Raw genomic sequence first — 22,613 nt, forward strand, 5'->3', positions numbered from 1 at the left:
AGCATCATGTTCAAGCACCGAGAGGGAAGATCAGCAAGAATAGAGGAAGCACTCAAAATGAACTTCAAAGACGACGAGATAGAAATGACGGACGATAATCTCGAGACAGCGATGGACCGTCTTTGTGACTGGCTGCTAAAAGAGAACAGATTATGCTGGGAAGTGGCCACCCTCGAAAAATACCTATCCGAACACATTATACCGAAAGGTCTAAGAATTACTAAACCACCCACGTTCCAAGACGGATCGGAGGAATTTCAAAATGAGTGGAACACGATTTTGGAGAAGTGCTCCCTATCACTCATGTCAATCATACTGAAAGAAAGGAAGGAAAGATTAAAAGAAACCAACGAAAGAATAGAGGTTTTACAAACATTAATACAACCCTACAACCAATTACCTACATTTGCGAACCTTGAAGAAGACATCATTGAAAAAATCTGTAAAAATACTGATTTTTTAATAAAAAAGAAACAAGGAAAGCTGCAAAGGGACTACGACTACTATAAATTTGGAATCATTAGAGGAAATAAAAACTCCACACAGAGGAGAAAAAGGGAAGGAAATTTTAAAGATCAGAGATATGAATCAATAATGCCTAGTCCTCCCAGATCCAGACAATTTAGAAGGTCCCCTGAAAGAAGATATGACCGTCATCCTCACTTCAGTAGAAGGAATTATCACAATACAGAAGTTTGGAGGAATAATAGAGAGCATAACTTTCATGATCAAAGAAGGAGATGGGATAGGAACTTTGGAAATTGGAAAAGAAATCAAGATCTAGACAGGCACCGTTCACCTAATTATGTAGACCGGAGAAACTTGAATTGGAAAGACCATTATGGACAAGTTAGAACACCACCACCACAATCCAGATGGAAGGACCAGGAAACATCGAGGAGAGAGTACGTCACAGAAAATGACAATCGAGGAACCAATAATCATAGAGCGTTTGGACGATTAGAAGGGAGAGACAGAAGAAGATCTACTCAAAGAGATGAGGTACGATCAAATAGGACTGAGAGAGAAAGATCTACTACCCAAAAAAACAAGGAGACATCACCGAGGAGGCAACCTTTTTTAGGAGAAAGGTCTTCCAGAAGGGACCACATCTAATCAGTCCTGCGGTCAATCAATCCATTCCTGCTTTCAAACATCCAGATCCCTATACTTTAGAAACCATTATACCGACACCGACAGCGATAATGAAAAAACCCAAGAGATTGAGAGGATGTAGAGGTGGGAAGAACAAGAAGAAAAGCAAGAAGAAGAGGATTACTGCCAATCTAGAACCAATAAATAACAATCTGGTCTTCAACCTCAGCAAAAGGAAGCTGACCGATCAAGAAACGAGAATTCTAAACAAAGGTCTCAAGTATGCGCCCACATCTTACATGAATGATTTCGATAAATTTATTGACATCCAGAAGTTTATTAGAAAAATAACCTTAAGAAAATTTTTCGCTTCCAAAGAATCGGAGAACAAAATCCCAGCAGGAGACCCAGGAGAACCATCAAGCACCCCTACAACTTCGAAGGAAGAAAATCTTGGGAAAAGAAAGAAAAAATCCAAGTTTTATCCCACCCACATTAAAGGGAATTTTATTGAGACTTTCTCCAAACTGGTCTTGGAAGAAGTAAAAAATCTCAAGAAACCAAAAATCAAGTTTAATCTCAGTAAACGGGAGAGGAAGATCATTGAGGATCTCAGTAAGGATGAGGAGATCATTTTTAAACCTTGTGATAAAGGCGGTGGTATCGCTATAATGAACCGCGAGGACTATATCAGAGAAGTCAACAGACAACTGGCAGATAGCGAAACATACACCAAACTCAAAAGTGATCCATCCAACACAATCAGAGAAAAATTCTTAAAACTATTGAACAAACATCAACAAAGTAAAGGTATGTCACAAACAGAGTATGACTTTGTGAATATTGAAGACCCAGTGACTCCCACCATTTACATACTCCCTAAAGTCCACAAGAGCTTAGTAGATCCTCCAGGGAGGCCCATCATTGCTGGGATTGGGAGTTTAACCTCTAACCTTTCCTCCCTTGTTGATTCCATCCTACAGCCCCTCGTCATCTCTACTCCATCTTACCTGAAAGACACAGGTGATGTCATAACAAAACTTCAAAATATTAAGTGGGAAGAAGGCATGTATATGGCCTCAGCTGACGTTACATCCCTATACACCTGTATCGGACACGAACAAGGAATGGAGGCCATTACCTGGTTCCTAAACAGAACAGATTTAACAGAAGAGAGAAAAGCCTTCACTTTGGAAGCAATTGATTTCATATTAAAGAATAATTATTTTTTCTTTAATGGCGAGTTCTTTTTACAAAAAAATGGAACTGCAATGGGGACTAAATTTGCCCCAAGCTATGCAAACCTTTTTATGAGCTTCTGGGAAGAAAGAACAATTTTTGGTAGCATAGCTTGGGGTGGACCCCTCATACATTGGTTTCGTTATATAGACGATGTTCTTCTTTTTTGGAAATCTCCACTAGAAGAGCTTCTAACATTCTTTGAATCATGAAATGAAAATGACTTCAATTTAAAATTTACCTTGGAAACAAGTAATGAACGAATTCACTTTTTAGATTTGACCATCTATCAGAATAACAACGTCTTGAACACTATGACTTACCAAAAACCAACAGATGTTAACACCTACATCCCGACTGATAGCCAACATCATTTTCTATGGCTAAAAGGGGTACCTAAAAGCCAATTTCTAAGAGTGCGGAGAAATTGCAGTGACCAACAGGTATTCAAACAACAGTCCTCACAGATGAAGGAAAATTTCCTCATAAAAGGATACAAAGAAGAATCACTCGATCAAGTGATTAGTGAGATAGAAACAATTGACCGCACATCTCTACTAGCAACTAAACCAGAAAAAAAGAAAGAAGAAAATAAAATGGATAGACTCCAGTGGGCTTTCATTTCTCAATACGATGGGCAACATAAACAAATAGAAAAAATCATCAATAAAAATTGGCATCTGTTAACAAAAGATCCCATTCTCAAGGACATCATTCCAAAAAGACCCAATTTCATTTATAGGAAATCCAGAAATCTAAAAAATCAACTGGTAAAAAGCACGTTACCCATGCCATCTCGCAACCTTATTAGAACCAAAGGATTCCACCGCTGTGGCTTATGTATTGGGTGTAAAAATATCAAAGATTCCACCAATAAATATTGCAAAATAAAGGTAAATAATATAACATGGAAGATCAAAGACTTTATTACGTGCCATACTGCCAATGTTATTTACTTAGTTGAGTGTTCATGCGGGCTTTGTTATATTGGACGGACGACCAGACCCTTAAAAATCAGGATAGGAGAACATCTAAGGAATATAAAAAAAGGGGTAGAAACCCATCACCTGTCCAACCATTTTAAGATTAAACATGGATGTTCCACTCAACATATAACAAAATTCATCGGGATTAAACACGTTAAAGCTACATGGAAAGACAAGAACATAGAGAAAAACCTAGCGATGTCAGAAATGAGGACAATCTTTTTACTAAATACTCTAACCCCAGGAGGGTTGAACCACGATTTTGAATTAAAATGGTTCCTCTGAAGAAAACCTATCACATAGAAATATCAATACATCTATTTTTCATATTCTCGAATAATCGTTGTCACATCTTTTACCAGAATGTTCTCTTAACAGTGCTCTATTTAGATACAACATGTCTTATCTGTTGACCACCACATGCTATACATGCTATATATATTATCTTCTATGTCTGTTTAAACAATAGCATGCTTCACCTGCAGAGCACAGCAGGTTTGTTTTTATCTTTCTCCCTTCTTTTTATCTTTCACCTTTTTTTATCTTTCACCTATTTTTCACCTATAAAACATAGTATACATTTAATACTGATTTTAATCATGTGGGACACATCTATTTCCTATTTATTAATTTTTTTGTTGAGAACAATATCGTTATAAGAATCAGTACTTTATTATTAGATTATCATTATGTCTTGAATCTTTGAGATTACATATTATCTTTCTTAACTACGTCTGGGAATGTGATCCAGAACGATGATTTTTAACACTGAAACAGCTCTTATTTTTTACGCAGACCGTATTCATTAAATCCATTTGAGGATCACATCTCCCAGAACCATTATGACATCTTGACAGCGGCTAAAACTTCCAGGAGCTGAGACACGCCATATATGGACTTCCGCTCCGGCTATTGAAATCATGCCTCTGTTTTCACGCCATTAAACTACATTACCCAGTGGGCAGAGCGACTTCCGGTTGCGGGGAGCTTCCGGTTGCGGGCGGCTTTGCAATTTTGTTAATAAGGCTTGACACTGCACTTTTAAGTTATCCCCACTGAGAAAAGATCTCTTTAATGGGGGTGACTATATAGGTGAATTCTCAAACTCTTTGAATAAAGTCTTTTCGCTCCGGCTACCGATAGCGCATGCAAAAACTACATTACCCAGCAGGCAAAGCAACTTCCGGTCACGGAAGGCTTTGCAATTATAGTAATAAGTTTGTTTATTTACCACTTCGCTATCCCCAGTAAAAAGGAATCTGCTAAATGGGGGAGATCATATAGATTAGTATTTTATTCAGAATCCTAACCTTAATCTTGGAATTTTTTAGTTTAATCACAAAAGACTACATTTCCCATGAGACTTATCTATTTCCGGTCACGGAGTATTTTTAGACCAATCAACTGTTTATGCATCCCAGAATTCTTTGTGCTAACAAATTTTCATTTTTTTATCTCTTTGGATTAACATAGTATTTTACAATTAATGATGCTCTGTACTTAAATATTTGCAATCTTAATTGCAATGAGGACTTTTATCATCTTTTAGACATTTTCACAATGTAAGTCCTGGTCATGTGACCGCAAGTGATGTAACCACACTTTTGCCATAAATAGAGCATCCTGTTTGTTCAGACCCTCATGCCTTGAAAAAGAGTCTCTTGACTCGAAACGCGTCGGCTTGGAGGGACTATTACCGCAGCAGATCTGTCTTTGAACTTTGAAGGAAGGTAGGACCTTGTCATATTTATTTATTTTTGGAACCTAAAAAGTTGGCCACTTACTGTTCCAAGACGGTTCTCACTTCCAACAGAGCCGGATTTTGATGCTGGGATATACGAGTTTTTTTTTATTTTTTATGTAATACACTTTGAAATAAATTTATATATATATTTTTTACTACGTCTGGATCGAGGTCTTTTAAAAGAAACCTTTATATGAGGATACCAACCACCAAACACGTGAGTGTGAGGTACGCCCTCCATTTATAAAAGCTTGGGGCATTCTGTGTTTAATGATAGAAAATCAGGAATCCTACAAAAGATACCTTTATGAACGTCTAGACACCTGCCTTCATGTGAGTCAGGTGTGTCTATAGGAACCCTACGGTTCGACAGGGTGGGATTTTCTCTGTAGTACGACGGAACTGCAAATTGTGTACTCTTCTCATTTCTCATATATCTGGACGAGCATAATCGCCTGGTCATAACTCCTTCGGAACGAAGTCTCCGAAAGAAACCGTTACATGAGGACAACCACTACCTTTCACGTGAGTGTTAGGTACGCCTCCTGTTGATACTAGGAAACATTCATTCACAGATAAAGAGAATATCACACTTTGAAAAGATACCTTTATGGGCCTATTTATGCCTGTCTTACGTGTAAGTCAGGTGTGTTCTCATTAAATAAATCATGAATTCCCGTCACGTTAATTAGGAAAGTTCATCAGTTCACATTGAAAATTGCCTCCATCTTTCCTTTTTTCTGTGACGATAATACACATTGTCTATTTTTGTTCTTTTTCTCCTATCCTTGAATACGGCGAGTTTTTCAACAAATATTGAACATAGAACATCATTGATTACCCACTGTGAAACGGCAAAGTTAAGTATCTATCCAGCACTCTCACTTTTACCATCACTGCTTGAGCGATAGCGCCATCTAACCCACACTACCTTCACTTTTCTTGTTCTATTTTTTGGACTGTTTGGGATAAGTCCATTGTGGGATTCAAGAAGGCAGCAATCGATCGTCTAGAAGCGCCCAATAGGATTACATCCCTTGTTTTTTCCGACTGAGCTCATGGTAGATGCTGCTCCATATCTGATTGGACTGATCAGGTAATGACTGCACTTTCTGGGAAGTAAATCCAGTCAATTACCTTAATAATCAGCCAATGACCTGATACTTATGTTTGCAGCTGCTTGCGCCAATTTGTCCTTATTTGATCCTGTCATCCATTCTGATCAATTTGGTCACAGATCCGCTTCCATGACAACAGGTCAAATGTATCTCTATGATCTGTAAATACCTTTATAAGTCACAATGCTTAGTATAACAGATGGTACTATAATTCATATATAATTGATGATATTGTGATTACACATAAATGCCCTTATAGTAACATGCATATTGTGTGAACATCCGATGTATAGGGAAATTAAACACAAGATGAAATAAAATATGGTATTGCCGCTTGATAAATATCCTAAAAAAAAATAAAAAATAAAATAAAATAAAAAGTCTTGTGAGAAAAGGAGTGTCTTTGTTCCAGATATATAGGAGTCAGTCTTTATCTGAAGGGATTTCCTTTCCCCTTAGTGTGAGTCTAAACAGTGTGCCCAGAGGCGGTTCTTTTGTCAATAATTGATCGTAGGTGGAGGTCGTGTTCTGGGAGGCCGGCGTCCCGGCCTGCCAGGTGCAACTTACCCTCACGATGTGATGTTTAGTTCTCTTTGTTCACTCTGTGGTGAGTGATGATGTGGCCACTTGCGCTGTTTCCGCTGTATCCGTCCCCGGTGGTGTTCCTCAGCAGACAGGGCTGGAAGCCTTCCTGGCTCTGCTGCTAGGCTGCCGGGTCCCGCCGGAAGCCGCACTGAACAACCGGAAGTTGCGTTGCCACAACGCTCAGCTTCTTCCTATGTCCTGTGCGGTCTCAACGGCCGCTCCACTCGCCGGCCGGCGAGGAGTCTTGTGGATGTAGTTTGCGGTGATGTGCTGGCAAACTTGAGGTGTCTGCATGGAGCGCAGGTATCCAAAACCTGTACGATAACACTAGCCCTAGAGTCTGGACAACTCTCCAGATACCAGCAGCCCCCTTGAACAAGATACACATACTGTGCGCTCCACGCAAACCCCTTGATTCCATAACAGGTCAAATGTAGCAGACAGTATTTCCAGGGTCCATATTTGATACAAAATCCCACACATGTTTAAGTAGAAATACAATTTTATGGAAATCTTTATAAAGTATCCTTTCCAGCCCTCTCCTCACCACAGGTCCTCCAGCATATGCTGAAAAGTGACACAGAGGGCCTGATTTAGAGGTGCATTCTAATGCCTCCGCCGCAGCAGCGAATGTGTATATAGTGACTGTACCAAAATATGCGGATGCTGCAGCCGCCTGGATTTGTATAGAGATGCCCACTGGTGGGTTTGCACCTATCCTTGTGTATCAATGCCTATTTCCACATAGATTATAAGCTTGTGAGCAGGGCCCTCCTACCTCTATGACTGTTTGTTTTTACCCAGTTTTGTCTTCTAATTGTGTCCAGTTGTAAAGCGCAATGGAATTTGCTGCGCTATATAAGAAACTGTTAATAAATAAATAAATAATTTGTGAATCCCAGTGGCTGTGTACTAGGATGCAGCGCTTGTCACGATCAGTCAGACAGAACTTCTGAGGCCTTTGGTCACACAGTATGGATGCAGGAAGTAAGACCCCGAAGCCATGGCATCTGCACATGGGATCGCAGTCACAGGCACCCCGAAAATGGTCATGACACGCCTGCATGTTTGCCGCCAGTCCTATGTAACCATCCCCAAATGGTCCCTGAGTGTCAGTCTCTTAGCTACTAAGCAGTCTATTTACTAAGCCTTGGATGGAGATAAAGTACCAGCCAATCAGCTTCTAACTGTCATGCTACAGGCTGTGATTGAAAAATTATTATTATTATTATCCTTTATTTATATGACGCCACAAGGGTTCCGCAGCGCCCAATTACAGAGTACATAAACAAATACTCAAACAGGAAAACAGCAACTTACAGTTGACGACAATATAGGACAAGTACAAGGTAAATAAACATAGTTACATCAGCAGATGACACTGGAATAAGTATCAGGTGGCAGAAGACTGCTGGATTTGGTGCAGTTGAAGATTATTAAAGTAAGAAAAAGGATAAGCACATGGGGGAAGAGGGTCCTGCTCGTGAGAGCTTACATTCTAAAAATGACAGTTAGAAGCTGGTTGGCTGGTACTTTATCTCCATACACTTTATCTCCATCCAATGCTTAGTACATAGACCACCTAACTCCTCTCTGAGACCGCCTTCACAAGACCATTGCGGCACATGCACAGTCAGACAATAATTGCACAACTTGTAAAAATCAGGGTTGTGTCAGGGCCTAAATGATGTGCATTCCTCTGGCCTCTTAATAATAACGTCCAATTTTCATAAATGTAAAAATGATAATCATCATTGAAAACAGAGTTTATCTATAAATAAAATGTAAAATTTTAAAATGTTATTGTTAAAAGTGCTTTATTCTAATGATATAGCGTGTTAAAACTCTTTTCTGTTAACACTTTCAGAGGGTTGGGTATGGGTGACCTGAGCTGGCATTAAGAGATTAGCTGGTATATGCAATTGCGGTCGAATTCCGGCTGGAATTCGACCGTTTTTTCATTTGACACAATTCGACAGTCAGACACCCTCCCGCCGGGACCCGAATTTGACATATACAATAAAAAACGGATTCGACAGTCCCGCTGTCGAAAAACGGACCAATTGACGATAGTGTACGTCCTGGATTCGACTTCATGGACGGCACAAAAGTGTTTAAAAAACCCTGAAAAAAAATGCGTGGGTTCCCCCCTCCTAAGCATAACCAGCTTCGGGCTCTTTGAGCCGGTCCTGGTTGTAAAAATACGGGGGGAAAAATGACAGGGGATCCCCCGTATTTTAACAACCAGCACCGGGCTCTGCGTCCGGTCCTGGTGCAAAAAATACGGGGGACAAAAGACGTAGGAGTTGGATGCGTGGATCGGGTTTTGCGTTTTATTATTTTGCCAAGTACGAGGATTACAAGCAGAAGAGGACAGATCTACACAGGATTTTTGTGAGTATAATTTTATTTACAGGTACCCCGTGGATTCTACGTGGAGAAGGGGACCGAGCCTCGTGTCAACATAGGTAAGTATGTGTGTGTCGGTGTGCATGTATGTAATAAAGTTATACTATCACGGTGTGTGTGTGTGTGCTGTTTTTATTTGGGTATTTTTTTTGCAGTAGAACTACAGGTACCAGCGGGCCCGTTTCCCCCCCGCATGCTGGTACTTGTGGTTCTCCAAGTACCAGCTTGCGGGGGAGCCTTGCTGGGACTTGTAGTTCTGCTACAAAAAACAATATTCTATATTTTGACACAAGGCTATCAGCCTCCCATCCGCCGCCCTTAGATGGGGGGGACAGCCTCGGGCTTCACCCCTGGCCCTTGGGTGGCTGGAGGGGGGGACCCCGGCCAGGGGTGACTAGTTGGGGATTTAATGCCACGGCCACATGGACCGGTATAAAAGTGTCCCCCGGCTGTGGCATTATCTCTCTAGCTAGTGGAGCCCGGTGCTGGTGTGAAAAATACGGGGGACCCCTACGTCTTTTGTCCCCCGTATTTTTTACACCAGGACCGGACGCAGAGCCCGGTGCTGGTTGTTAAAATACGGGGGATCCCCTGTCATTTCCCCCCCCGTATTTTTACAACCAGGACAGGCTCAAAGAGCCCGAGGCTGGTTATGCTTAGGAGGGGGGACCCCACACATTTTTTTTCAGGATTTTTAACCCATTCCCACCCCTTCCCACTAAAAAACATGCTCTGATCTCTCCATATTATTTTAGTCAGTAAAAAAAAAAAAAAAACATTTTAAAAAAATCTATTAAATAATACCTGTGGCTCCTAAATAGACAAACCAAGTAGATAATCCCTTCTAATATAAATAGATATGCTATTAGCAATAAAAAAAACACTAAAAAAAACATGTTTTTAAAAAATTTTATTAGATCACGCCAGCAAAATGAGGCGGACTGAAATTGACAAAATGACTGTCGAAAAGCACTGTTGTCGAATCGACATTCTTCAAGTGAATATTCTTTTGTCAAAAAGCCGCATTTTTACCATTGCAGACATGTCGAATTTGAATTTGAATGTGGGCTTGGGGGGTTCATTTACACTTCCCCAGCGGCTGCTATTGTCTGCAGCCGCTGGGTAGGGGGTACTGCTGTGCTGACTGATCAGCAGTGATCGGCAGCATGGCAACACTGGGGAGGGTGCAGTGGCAGCAGCAGCGGAGGGAAGTTGCTCTTCCTTGTCGCTGCGAACACTCTCTATCTGACTAGTTGCATCCTGTGCAACCAGGTTAGATAAGACACTTGCTGGTATGGTCGCAAATGATGCGACCATGCCAGGCAAGTGGTTAAAGAGGGCGTCTCTTAGGGACTGATTCTGAGCTGGGAATAAAGCAAAAAAGGGCAAGTACTGTAAGTGTGCACCAGGGAAATCCTTGTGGCACTGCAGGTGGGGCAGATGTACAGGTTACAGAGATTTAGATTTGGATGGTGTATGTCCATTTAAATTTCAGCGTAAAAGTAAAGCTGTCCAGCATTTGTTGGCTACATCCAAAAACGGGATGTAGTCGGCATCCTGATGGAAAGGATGCTGGCGGTCAGAAGACTGACACCAGAATCCCAACACATGATGGAATGCTGATGCAGAATCCCGACAGCCGGAGTCCCGAACGTAAGCATGCCGGGTGTGTGTGTGTGGGGAGGATGTGAGGCTGCAGGAAGGTAGGGTTAGGGTTAGGATGCAGGGGGAGGGTTAGGGGAAGGGCTAGGATTAGGGCTAGTTTACTTGGGTATGCCGGTTGGGATTATGGCAGTTGGAATGCCTCAGTCGGTATTCTGACCACCACCATCTCAACTACCGGCATCCCATACCCATCCCTCAAAAGCAGCCATTACTTATCCTGTATGCAGCATCGAACTACCTCGCTGGGGATCTGCTTCCAGTCCATTTATGCCGGCACAGAGTTTAGAGGCAACCGGTTCTCTGCACTTGCATCTGCAATCATCTTGCGTGATGACAGCGATGCAGGTAGCTGGTGTAAGGTGCCGGGTTCTTCTAAACATTGTCCTGGCATAAATGGACTGGACGGGGATCCCCGGTGAGTCAGTCCGAAGCTGCCTGCATGTAACACATAAATGCATTTGCACCCCTTGCATTGCAACATGGTTTATCCAGATACACAGTTGCTTGCTCTGTTTTACTTTACTCCCACCTCAGAACCAGGTCTTTATTCTCAAGACAGTGTTTAGTAGCGAAAAGCAAAGCTTGATACACAGAGTTTATCCGATGTTCCCATAGAGTGTTTGGGAATGGCAGTAAAGTGCGCTAAATATGATCAAGCAGTGACAGAACCCTTTGCCAATGTTGGTAAATAGAGACCTATACAGTATATTGTATTTTCTACTAGGCTCTGTGAGAAAATTTGTTAAACATTAATTTGCCAAATTTGACCAGTAGAGCAATCAATTGTGTTTGACAAAGAATTGGATATTAGAATGCAGTTTCACCGGGGACAACACTGCAGCACTTTAGTAATCACACTGGTTCCAAGTGACTTGACAGCCTTTTGTATTATCATACACATTGTTTCAGCCCACACAATGGCTTTGTCTAATAGGCCTAGACAACAGGTGCACTTTAAATGGTTAGTAATCAATTAAATAGATTAAATTACGCCAAAGGCACACGGTCGTGTTAAATTTGCATCTATTCATACTGCATTGCTGGCATTCACTATGCAAATTAAATTATGTAAATGAAATAAAATAAATGTGCTTACATAGCCGCTGAATCCTTTGGCTTAAGCAATTACACAATCTAAATTTTCTTACATGAGAAAATCTTGTGTAAAGAAATGTAGTGTCCAGACTTATGTGGTTCTATAAATGATCCTTTTTCATGTGTATTAATGCAGGCATGAGCCTTTGATTATGGGGTGTCTTCTTCTTATTGGAAATGATCTAACAAGTATTCTGCCAGACTGGGTATCCAAATAACATAAATCCTTTAATGTATATAGCTGTTAAAGCGTCAGAGCATTGCAGAGGATACACATTCAGTACATTGCATGTCCAAGATGATTAGCCGCATACAGGAGGAAAGTACTAATTAGAAATATCTATGACTTTCTCCAAGTGCCAGCATGTCCTAGCAGCCTTAAACACTGGGCATGTCAGGGCTGGCTGGCACCAGTAAAAAAGAATATTCATTCTATTTTTCTCATCCATTAATTAACACCACACCCCCTGGCCAAGGGGAATAGCCCCAGTGCTGCCAAAACAGGGGAGGAGGTGACTTGTGTCTGCAGGCCGCACTCTGCTGACTGGCCAAGGGTGGTTGGGAAGTACTATATGTCAGGAGACATCATGTCAGTTGTCTCCCCTGCTATATAATGCCCCCAGTCCTGACTGGACTGGCAAGGCTTAGTGCTGGTTAGTAGATATTTAGGGAGACCTCACACTCTGTGATTTTATTTTGTTAGCCTAACCTTGCCGTAAAGGCCCTGTGCTAGTTAATTTTTTTTGGGGAGATCTTCCACGCCGTTTTTTTGTTTGTTACGGAAATAAAACTGCATAGATCCTAGGGATCTCTGCAGAGCTTTACCCCAAACGCCTCTCTAACCCATCTCATTTACTGATGCTTCATTGTCACTGAGTAAATCTATGGGGTGTATATATTTTTAAATGGGTAAAAGCAGGACAACAAATCGTGTTCTAAAGTGTGGTTTCTCTGCAAGATTGCGGCGGTGTTGAGCTGGGAAAATGTAGAAGTTGCATCAGTATGGTCAAACAGGCATTTATTGAATATATACAGTACTTGTATATTTTGTTTAGGCTACAGTATGGCATGTTGCTCATTGGTGAAGGGTGTGTTCTATAACTTGTGTTTGGTATTTCTCTGTACTGTGTGGTTTCTCTACATTTAGCAGTCTATTTAATGGGATGCAGCTAGCATACTGCCAGTCAGGATGCCGGTGGGCAAGTTACTGAGGCCTGTTTATCAAGACAGAACAGTAACATTGCTTCATATTGCAACAATACATAGATAGCTGCAATTTACCACCTCAGAGCTCCTGTTGGAGACCCAGTAAAAGCCTGCCTCTCTGCTAATCGGCTGACATCAGTATGTGCACTTAGTTGTTTAGTCTGGCAGGATCCAGAATAGCCTCTCCGATGTCAGGGTCTCCATTGCCAGGGATGGGTAACACACATCACAGTGGCATTGCTTAGCACTTTATTAAACTCTGTGAAGCTGAGATGCCCTCTCTCTCCAGAGACCACTACACCAGAGAAAGGGCTGATCACAGAGAAAACCGAACCTTCTACAGCACCTGCTGCACCGCTGTGTATACACATAGCATTTTTGTTTGTAGATTATGTACCCCTTGAGCATTATCTACATAACACAATGCCCTACACACATTGGGGCTGATTCTGATGCTGTCCCCGCTGCAGCCACATCCTATGCTGCACTCGTACGTGTGTCTATATGCTAACGCTGGTACAAAGTCCTTCCCTGGTGTACATCGGTGCGTGTGAATGTGCAAGGACTGAGACGCCCACTGTCAGTGACTGTAGATGCTGAATTGCCCCTTAGTGCTTCCTTAGACACACCATGGAAAGTTGCGCCTGCCTTATGTACCCAGCCACTTTCATCATCACACCTGTGGCACTCTCATGAGACATCACATCTCTCTGCGTCTTTTTAGCTACCCCCATTATCTCCCAGTCACCATCCAGGAACGCACCTTACATCTCTGACACTGTGCATCCAAAGCTGTACTGTAACTCTTTATAAACAAAATCGAGACACATATGCGGTACAACAAAGGCAAGTGTGCATACGAAAAATCCACTGTGTCCGATATCTCTGCTGTGCCTGACTCTGATCCATTGTATGTTTATTTCAGATATGCCCTCAGCCATTGACTTCACCTATATATGAGTAATCTATTAGTGCACCACCTATTAAAAAGTATAGCTCGGTGCGATGAGGCCCCCCCCCCCAATGATTAAGGCCATGGACAATTGCTCTTTTAGGCTCTACTTTCACTATCAAGTGCTGGTCGGTGTAATGATTTCCTGCAAAGTCAGATTCGTTCCATGTTATTTGCATCACCATGTAGATACTGTGACACCATGGCCCTCATTCCGAGTTGATCGCTCGCTAGCTGCTTTTAGCAGCAGTGCAAACGCTAGGCCGCCGCCGTCTGGGAGTGTATCTTAGCTTAGCAGAAGTGCGAACGAAAGGTTAGCAAATCTGCTCGTAAAAATTTTCATGCAGTTTCTGAGCAGCTCCAAACCTACTCCTACCTTGCGATCACTTCACTCAGTTTAGTTCCTGTTTTGACGTCACAAACACGCCCTGCGTTCGGCCAGCCAGCACGCCTGCGTTTTTACCTGTCACGCCTGCGTTTTTTAGCACACTCCCTGAAAACGGCCAGTTACCACCCAGAAACACCCACTTCCTGTCAATCACTCACCGATCAACAGAGCGACAGAAAAGCGTTGCTCGCCCTTGTGTAAAACTGCATAGTTTTGTGTGAAAGTACTTTGTGCGTGCATACTGCGGCCCGTACACATGCGCAGAAATGCCGCTTTTTCACCTAATCACCACGCTGCGACCGAAAGCAGCCTATGATCAACTCGGAATGAGGGTCCATGCAGAGGCGTCACTAGGGTTGGTGTCACCCGGTATGGTAACTCATGGTGTCACCCCCATGGACCTCCTTCCGTATCACACCACACAGAACCCTTAGTAATGTTTTTGTACTAGTTTTACTTGTAAATCATAATTCCCGTGTATATATTCCGTGCTCTACCTGGCGCAACATTTATAACGTGCTCTACCTGGCGCAATGTGTATAACGTGCTCTACCTGGCGCATTGTGTATAACGTGCTCTACCTGGCGCATTGTGTATAACGTGCTCTACCTGGCGCATTGTGTATAACGTGCTCTATCTGGCGCAATGTGTATAACGTGCTCTACCTGGTGCAATGTGTAAAACGTGCTCTACCTGGTGCAATGTGTATAACATGCTCTACTTGGCTCAATGTGTTTAATGTGCTCTACCTGGCGCATTGTGTATAACATGCTCTACCTGGTGCAATGTGTATAACGTGCTCAACTTGGCTCAATGTGTATAATGTGCTCTACCTGGTGCATTGTGTATAATGTGCTCTATCTGGCGCAATGTGTAAAGAGTGCTCTACCTGGTGCAATGTGTATAACGTGCTCTACCTGGTGCAATGTGTATAACGTGCTCTATCTGGTGCATTGTGTATAACATGCTCTACCTGCTGCATTGTATATAATGTGCTCTATCTGGCGCAGTGTGTATAACGTGATCTACCTGTCGCATGTGTAAGAAACAATAATGTGTAATTTTATATATATATATATATATATATATATATACACACATACACACACACATACACACACACACACACACACTTTAAAAAAAATAATAATACTGGATTATATTGAAATTAACCATTTGTTTGTACAAACAAATGGTACTAATTTCAATAAAATCCATGTTTACTTCGGGAAAAAATTTTTAATTAATTGACTGTATAATGTTTTTTTTACTGTAAATACTAACTTATTATTGAAGTTTCCACAAACGAATTGCAGCCAGCCAAGGAGTGACAGCAGGAGGTTGAGAATGAGCCTGAGGTGCGCAACCAACTTCAAGGCAGTCCCTAGGACCCTAGGCTCCCTGTAGTAAACGCAGCACTGAGATGAGCAGCACTAACCTCCTCCCACTTCTCCCTCCCAGCAGTGCAAGCGGGCGAGCGGCGGCATGATGACGTCACAGGACTTGCATGATGAAGACGTGATCATGTGTATGGATCCGGCCGCGGCGGAGTCTCCCAGCCGGGAGGAAGGTATGCAATCATAATTGTGCCGTAGTGGAGTCTTCTTGTTGCAGGCGGGGGTGTAGGATTTTGAGTTGATGGGGGCGCGATCGTAACTGTTGTGCTTGGTGCCAGACGGCAAATAGAGCACTGCAGTTACGATCTTACCCCCGTCGACTCAAAATCCTACACCCCCGCCTGCAGCAAGAAGACTACACTGCGGCACAGTTTTAATCGCATACCATCCACCCCCTCCCGGCTGGAAGACTCCACAGCGGCACAGTTACAATTGCTCCCCCAATGCCTCCCCCGCCCCGCTGACTGAAAGTCACACATCCCGCCTGGAAGACTCCGCCGAGTCCGTGCTGTGTGACAGTGTCATGAAGCAGGGGATGCAGCAGGTGCGAGTGTGCAGCTTAATTTGGTGTCACCCCATTGAAGGGTGACACCCGGGTGCGGGCCGCACTCCCCGCACCCGCATCATGACGCCACTGGGTCCATGTTCCACCAGAACTAAGAACAGCAGAAACCAGGAGGTTTTGATAAAGTGATAACAATAGTGCTTTTAAGATAAATACATTTTGTTCAATAAAACTAACCCTAAAAATGATCAGACATAATGTAGTAAAAATAAATGTTTATATGTAAAAGTTAGATAATGCAATGTACTTTTTTTAAGCCACACTTTTATCCTGGAATGTTAAATGACAGTTGTAGCGTTACTTAGCACCTGAAGTCAGACATCAGCAACCCGCCGATCTCCAGTTGGTCTTGGTCAATACCACGCTGTGCTTATAGCTAGTTAAGCATGCTACAATTTGTAGCTTGACAGCAGGTGGAGCGCCTAGCTGTGAGAGGTTGCCTAGCTGTTCCTTCTTTTCTGACATTTCAAATAATAATGTAAATGACATGGACAACTCATTACGATTTTATTTTCCACAGAAAACAAAGGAACCAGACGGGACTTTAGATGTTACGACAAACCCTGGCAGATGAATGCAAAGAAGCCTAAAAAGTCAAAGAGCGATCTTGCAGTTTGCAATATTTCACCACCATCCCCAGAATCAAAGTCTTGTAAGTGTAGTGAGATCCTATATGAGTGTTCTCCTTTTACCTGTATTAATGCTGTTTGGTGCTACGGTGACCCTCTGTGTTGCATCTATTGACTATTTTTGGAATATGATATTGTTGCTGCAATGTACTTATAAGCCACTGAAATAAAGGCCCATACACACTGACCAATATATCGGCCGTTCTCTTGAACGGCCGATATATCGCGGGTCCGTCGGCCAGTGTGTACGGCCGATACGTCTGTGAACTCCGTCGTTCACAGACGTATCGCGTTGGCCCCGCAGCACAGCCGACGGCCAATATATCTACCGATATATTGGCGCGTCGATGTGTGTGTACGGGGCGGTCGGCCGACCTCCCGTACACATGCTATGGCGGTGATTGACAGCTGAACTGGGTGGGCGTGTGTACATACCCGCCCAGTTCATGACGTCAGTCCCCGACGGATCGGCCAGTGTGTATGCTCAACACACTGCCCGATCCGTCCATAGATATATCTGCCGATCAATTGATCCCACCTTTACACAATTACTGTAGGTGATGATTCAGATACCTGCTGCTGCCAGTGGTGAATTTAGACCTCATGGGGCCCGAAGCAAGATACCGATTTAGGGCCCCCTCCCTCAAACAATCTATAGCACTATATTTTCATTCCTGATTTATGCCCATTACATAATTTGTTGTATTTCCTTCTTATATTCTATTACAATATACAGGTTGAGTATCCCATATCCAAATATTCCGAAATACGGAATATTCCGAAATACGGACTTTTTTGAATGAGAGTGAGATAGTGAAACCTTTGTTTTTTGATGGCTCAATGTCCACAAACTTTGTTTAATATACAAAGTTATTCAAAATATTGTATTAAATGACCTTCAGGCTGTGTGTATAAGGTGTATATGAAACATAAATGAATTGTGTGAATGTAGATACACTATGTTCAATGCACAAAGTTACAAAAAATATTGGCTAAAATTACCTTCAGGCTGTGTGTATAAGGTGTATATGTAACATAAATGCATTCTGTGCTTAGATTTAGGTCCCATCTCCATGATATCTCAATATGGTATGCAATTATTCCAAAATATGGAAAAATCCGATATCCAAAATACCTCCGGTCCCAAGCATTTTGGATAAGGGATACTCAACCTGTATTACTTTTCCCCTTCGCTGATTGCACCATGTCCCCTAACCTCTAATTTTCATTATAACACCACTCAGTTATTGCATTTTAGATCAGTGCTTCCTTCACGGAATGTAGCAGGTCCCCATACCCCATTATTACACCCTCACCCACGGACTGCATTGTGTATGAGTGACCCAGACTTATTGACTGTAGCAAGCTCCATCGCCTAAAATACTCATTATTATCCCCCCTTACTCACTGACCGCATTTTATAACCGCAGTATAATTTTATAATACTCATTATTACACCCCTCAGTCAGTGACTGTATTGATTATTGATTATATATTAGTGCCAGAACCCTCACCCCCTCTTCACTGATTGTATTGCCTGCCACAATCAGTGAGGAGGGGGGACGGGGAGGCATTGATATACTAATGGAGTCACACTAAAGGCATTGATATATAATCAATACAGTCACTGTCTGAGGGGTGCAATAATGGGTATTATATGGGGTGTGGAACTTACTAATAGGGAATGGGGAATGTGCTACAATCAGTGAGAGGGAGGCACTGATATATAATGCAGCCACCCATATCTTATACTACTTATTACACCAAATCACATTAGTGTTGACTTCATTATATATGAGTGCCTCTCCCCTCTTTACTGATCGTAGTAGCATAACAGGTCCTCCATCCCTTATAATACCCACTATTACACCCCTAAGTCAGTGTGGCTGTACTGATTATATATCAGTGCCCCACTGATTGCAGCAGGCATCTCCCATACACGATAGTACTTAAAATAGAGTATATCAGCATATAGATATATCACCAGACAGTTGTGTGCCTACCCCCTCCGCCATGATTATAGCAGGTGGATGTTATACACTGTCAAAATGTCTCAGTAAACGTCTCCTTCTGTAGCTAGGCCTCCAACCATTCCATTCCACAAATATGAAAAAGCTTTTCTAAAAAAAAAGAGAAAATGGAGGGACAAAGGTTGTATCCAGAGTTGCAGCATACAAAGTTTAGCTACAACTGATATAGCTATCAGTATTTCCCAGGGATGTGCAGTCAGGGGAGGCAGGGGAGGCAGTGCCTCCCCTGTCACTGAGTAAAATAATATAAAGAAGATACATAAGACACATATTCTGTCATGTGTATCTTCTTAATATTATTCTAATGAAGTTAGCCTATGAAATTACTTTGGGAGGCACTCATAACAAGTGCCTCCCGTACGCAGTGAAAACGGGGATGCAGCGGGGGGCGGGGCCTAACACTGGGCTTTAAAAGCCCATTAGAAAGAAAGGCGACAGCAGCACTTATTAAAGTGCCTCGCTGACAGCCTGGGATGGGCTTTCAGGCATGACTGCATGTGATTGGACAGCGGATCCAGTGGTGGATCCGCTCGTCCAATCACCCGGAGGCGGTGGGAGAAGCTGAGGCGGGACCCGGCAGTTAGTGTGAGCTGTCCCGGGTCACTACAGTAATGCAGCGGCGGTCCCGGGAAGCCCGGAACTGGAGAGTATGCGGCGGCGGTGGCCAGCACTCTCCAGTCTCCCAGCCAGCAGCAGAAGCAGCGTCTCAGGTGAGAGAGGGGTCAGCTGGATGGGCTGCACTGGCGTGCGCACGGGGAGGAGGACGGAGACGAAGATGGAGACGGGGGGGGGGGGGGGATACACGTTTACAACACATTACTGCAGTCCTATCACCACCCTCCAAGTGGCCAGCTTAATTTTAATCATGTGTAACTCTTTTCATCAAGAACATTGGAGTGTGTGGATCCGCACAGGGCTGCAGTAACAGTTTCCTGATAGCGGCATCACACACACACACACACACCTGTCCCGATGTGAGGGCTCTGTCTGGCCTGTGTCAAGTGTCAAAACCATTTGAGAACTCAGACCCTATTACATAACCCCCATGATGATCAAATGCTTGCATTGTATTTGGAGTGCGTTTAGGGGCCTATTCTAGTATGCGGCTCATACCATGTGGCGTAATGTGAATTTCGGCTCATACTGTGTGGCGTAATGTGAATTCAGCTCATACTGTGTGGGGGTAATGTGAATTTGGATCATACGGTGTGGCGTAATGTGAATTCAGCTCATACTGTGTGGGGGTAATGTGACATTCGGCTCATACTGTGTGGGGGTAATGTGAATTTGGATCATACGGTGTGGCGTAATGTGAATTCGGCTCATACTGTATGGGGGTAATGTGACATTCGGCTCATACTGTGTGGTGTAATGTGAATTTGGCTCATACAGTGTGGTGTAATGTGAATTTGGCTCATACAGTGTGGTGTAATGTGAATTTCGGCTCATACTGTGTAGCGTAATGTGAATTTGGCTCATACCGTGTGGCGTAATGTGAATTGCGGCTCATACTGTGTGGCGTAATGTGAATTTGGCTCATACCGTGTGGCGTAATGTGAATTGCGGCTCATACTGTGTGGCGTAATGTGAATTTCGGCTCATACCGAGTGCTGTAATCAAAATCAGGGTGTAGGTGCTGGGGGTTGCAAGAGGTGGGGAGTGTATGGGGGCAGGGGGAGGGGAATGCATATGCACGTAGGCCCATCACTCGCTAGTTCCGCCACTGGGTCAGGAATAGGTTGGGAAAGTGCAAGCAGCGATAGGGTGCAGCGGTAGCTAGGACTCGGGGTTATGCCATAGCAGACAGTCCGTACCAGCCGGTGGTCGCACCATTATGTTTATTTTTTTTCCTGGGGTGTATTATATCTACTTGTAATATTAGGAACTAGGGACAAATTAGATTAAGCCATGTGATTTTACTGAGAGAATGTAAAACAGTGCAAGACATGTCCCTGGGTGGTGCTAGACACGCACAAAAGACTGTGCTAGACACGCCTCTCTGGCAGAGAAACCCCCTAATAAAATTAGCTGCGCACACCTACGATAGGCTGCAGGGAGGTGCAAAAATGGACTAAGATCTGATGTGAAAAAAATAAATAAAATAAAATAAAATATATATAAAATTATGCCTCCCCAGCCAAAGACCTCACCGCACGTCACTGGTATTTCCATATTCCCTGCGCCTTCAGGTTTGATGACAAGTATTGCCCATTCAGAGGTTAGAGGCATACAGTTAACTGTATGTGTAAAGTGATGATTGCCATAGCTCCATACTGGATACCAAAATCTCCTTATTACCTGACTCGCCCATAAACAGTGCATCAAATCTGCCCTTTTAGAGCACTGTAGGAGTTTAAGGGTTTTCATACACAGTCAGTTGCAAAAAATAACTCAACTCCGTGAACATCAGCATTGTGTGCGATTAAGCATCAGGCCCTTATAATATAGGTGACATGTCACTGTGGATTTACATGGTACTTAACTAGCACATTAAACACAAAGTATACACTACAGTACCTTATACTTTCTTTCAGCCATTTATTCCGCATTGCTTACTTTTTTTTATTTTATTTGTTGTTTACCATATTTGTGTTTTTCAAAAAAAAAAGCTCTAAAACATTGTGAGAAAAAGTTTCAGGGGTTTGTACGGGAAAAAAATTGAGAATAGGCAGGGGATTAAGTGGGGGGAATGGGACGGAACTGAGTTCCACCATCTGTGACGGTTTGTGGAACTAGTTCCATCTCCTTCACAGCCCTGCACAGTAATTCCAACAGAAAAGCCTGCCCTGCCATCCATGTCAATAGATGATGCAGGTGGTGCTCGTTTCACTGATGAGCTGCAGCCACCACCCCTTCCGTAGGTCCATGGGCCCCCTCCACCTGTGAACCACCCCTCATGGTTCTCACACTGAAGACAAGGTGAGAAGGAGCTGGACGGACACAGAGGCGGGGAAGCTGCTGGAGAGACACAGGGCATGGAGCTGCTGGAGGGACACGGGCGGTGAGCTGCTGGAGTGACAGAGGCATTATGTGTGTAAGGGGCACTTCTGTGAGCATTATGTGTATAAGCGGCACCTCTGTGGGTATTATGTGTATAAGCGGCACTTTTGTGGGCATTATGTGTAAGAGGCACTACTACTGTGGGCATTATATGTCAGGGGCACTACTATTGTGGACATTAAGTTTAAGGAGCACTACTACTGTGGGCATTGTGTATAAAGAGCACTACTGTTTGGCATAACGTGTATAAGTGGTACCACTGTGTAACATGGGGTAATATAAATCAGGTGCATTACGTGCGGTGTAATAAACTTGTGCTACTGTGTGGAGGAATTTGAATTGGGGGTACTATTTTGTGACCACGCCCCTTTCTTGTGAGACCACTGTTGCTTTATAAAGTATGGGAGGTAGGGCACAAATATATAGTTTGCAGGGAGTGCCGAAAACTCTTGCAGTGACCCTGGCGCCCTCTAATGGGAGGGGGGAGGTGGGGCTAGGTGGCGGGGGAAT

At 43.1% G+C, this 22,613-nt stretch overlaps 1 protein-coding gene across 5 annotated transcripts in view; it reads left to right on the forward strand.

Moving 5' to 3' along the window:
- Window positions 1–22,613, forward strand: part of C5H8orf34 (chromosome 5 C8orf34 homolog) — a 603,368-nt gene that overhangs the window by 160,628 nt on the left and 420,127 nt on the right. For all 5 annotated transcript variants that reach the window (XM_063923877.1, XM_063923875.1, XM_063923876.1 and 2 more), the window contains one exon: window positions 16,965–17,096. In XM_063923877.1, the coding sequence (XP_063779947.1) occupies window positions 16,965–17,096 (132 nt within the window). The remainder of the gene's footprint in view (window positions 1–16,964; window positions 17,097–22,613) is intronic.

This window comes from Pseudophryne corroboree, chromosome 5 (genome assembly GCF_028390025.1).
Source record: "Pseudophryne corroboree isolate aPseCor3 chromosome 5, aPseCor3.hap2, whole genome shotgun sequence".
Lineage (NCBI taxonomy): Eukaryota > Metazoa > Chordata > Amphibia > Anura > Myobatrachidae > Pseudophryne > Pseudophryne corroboree.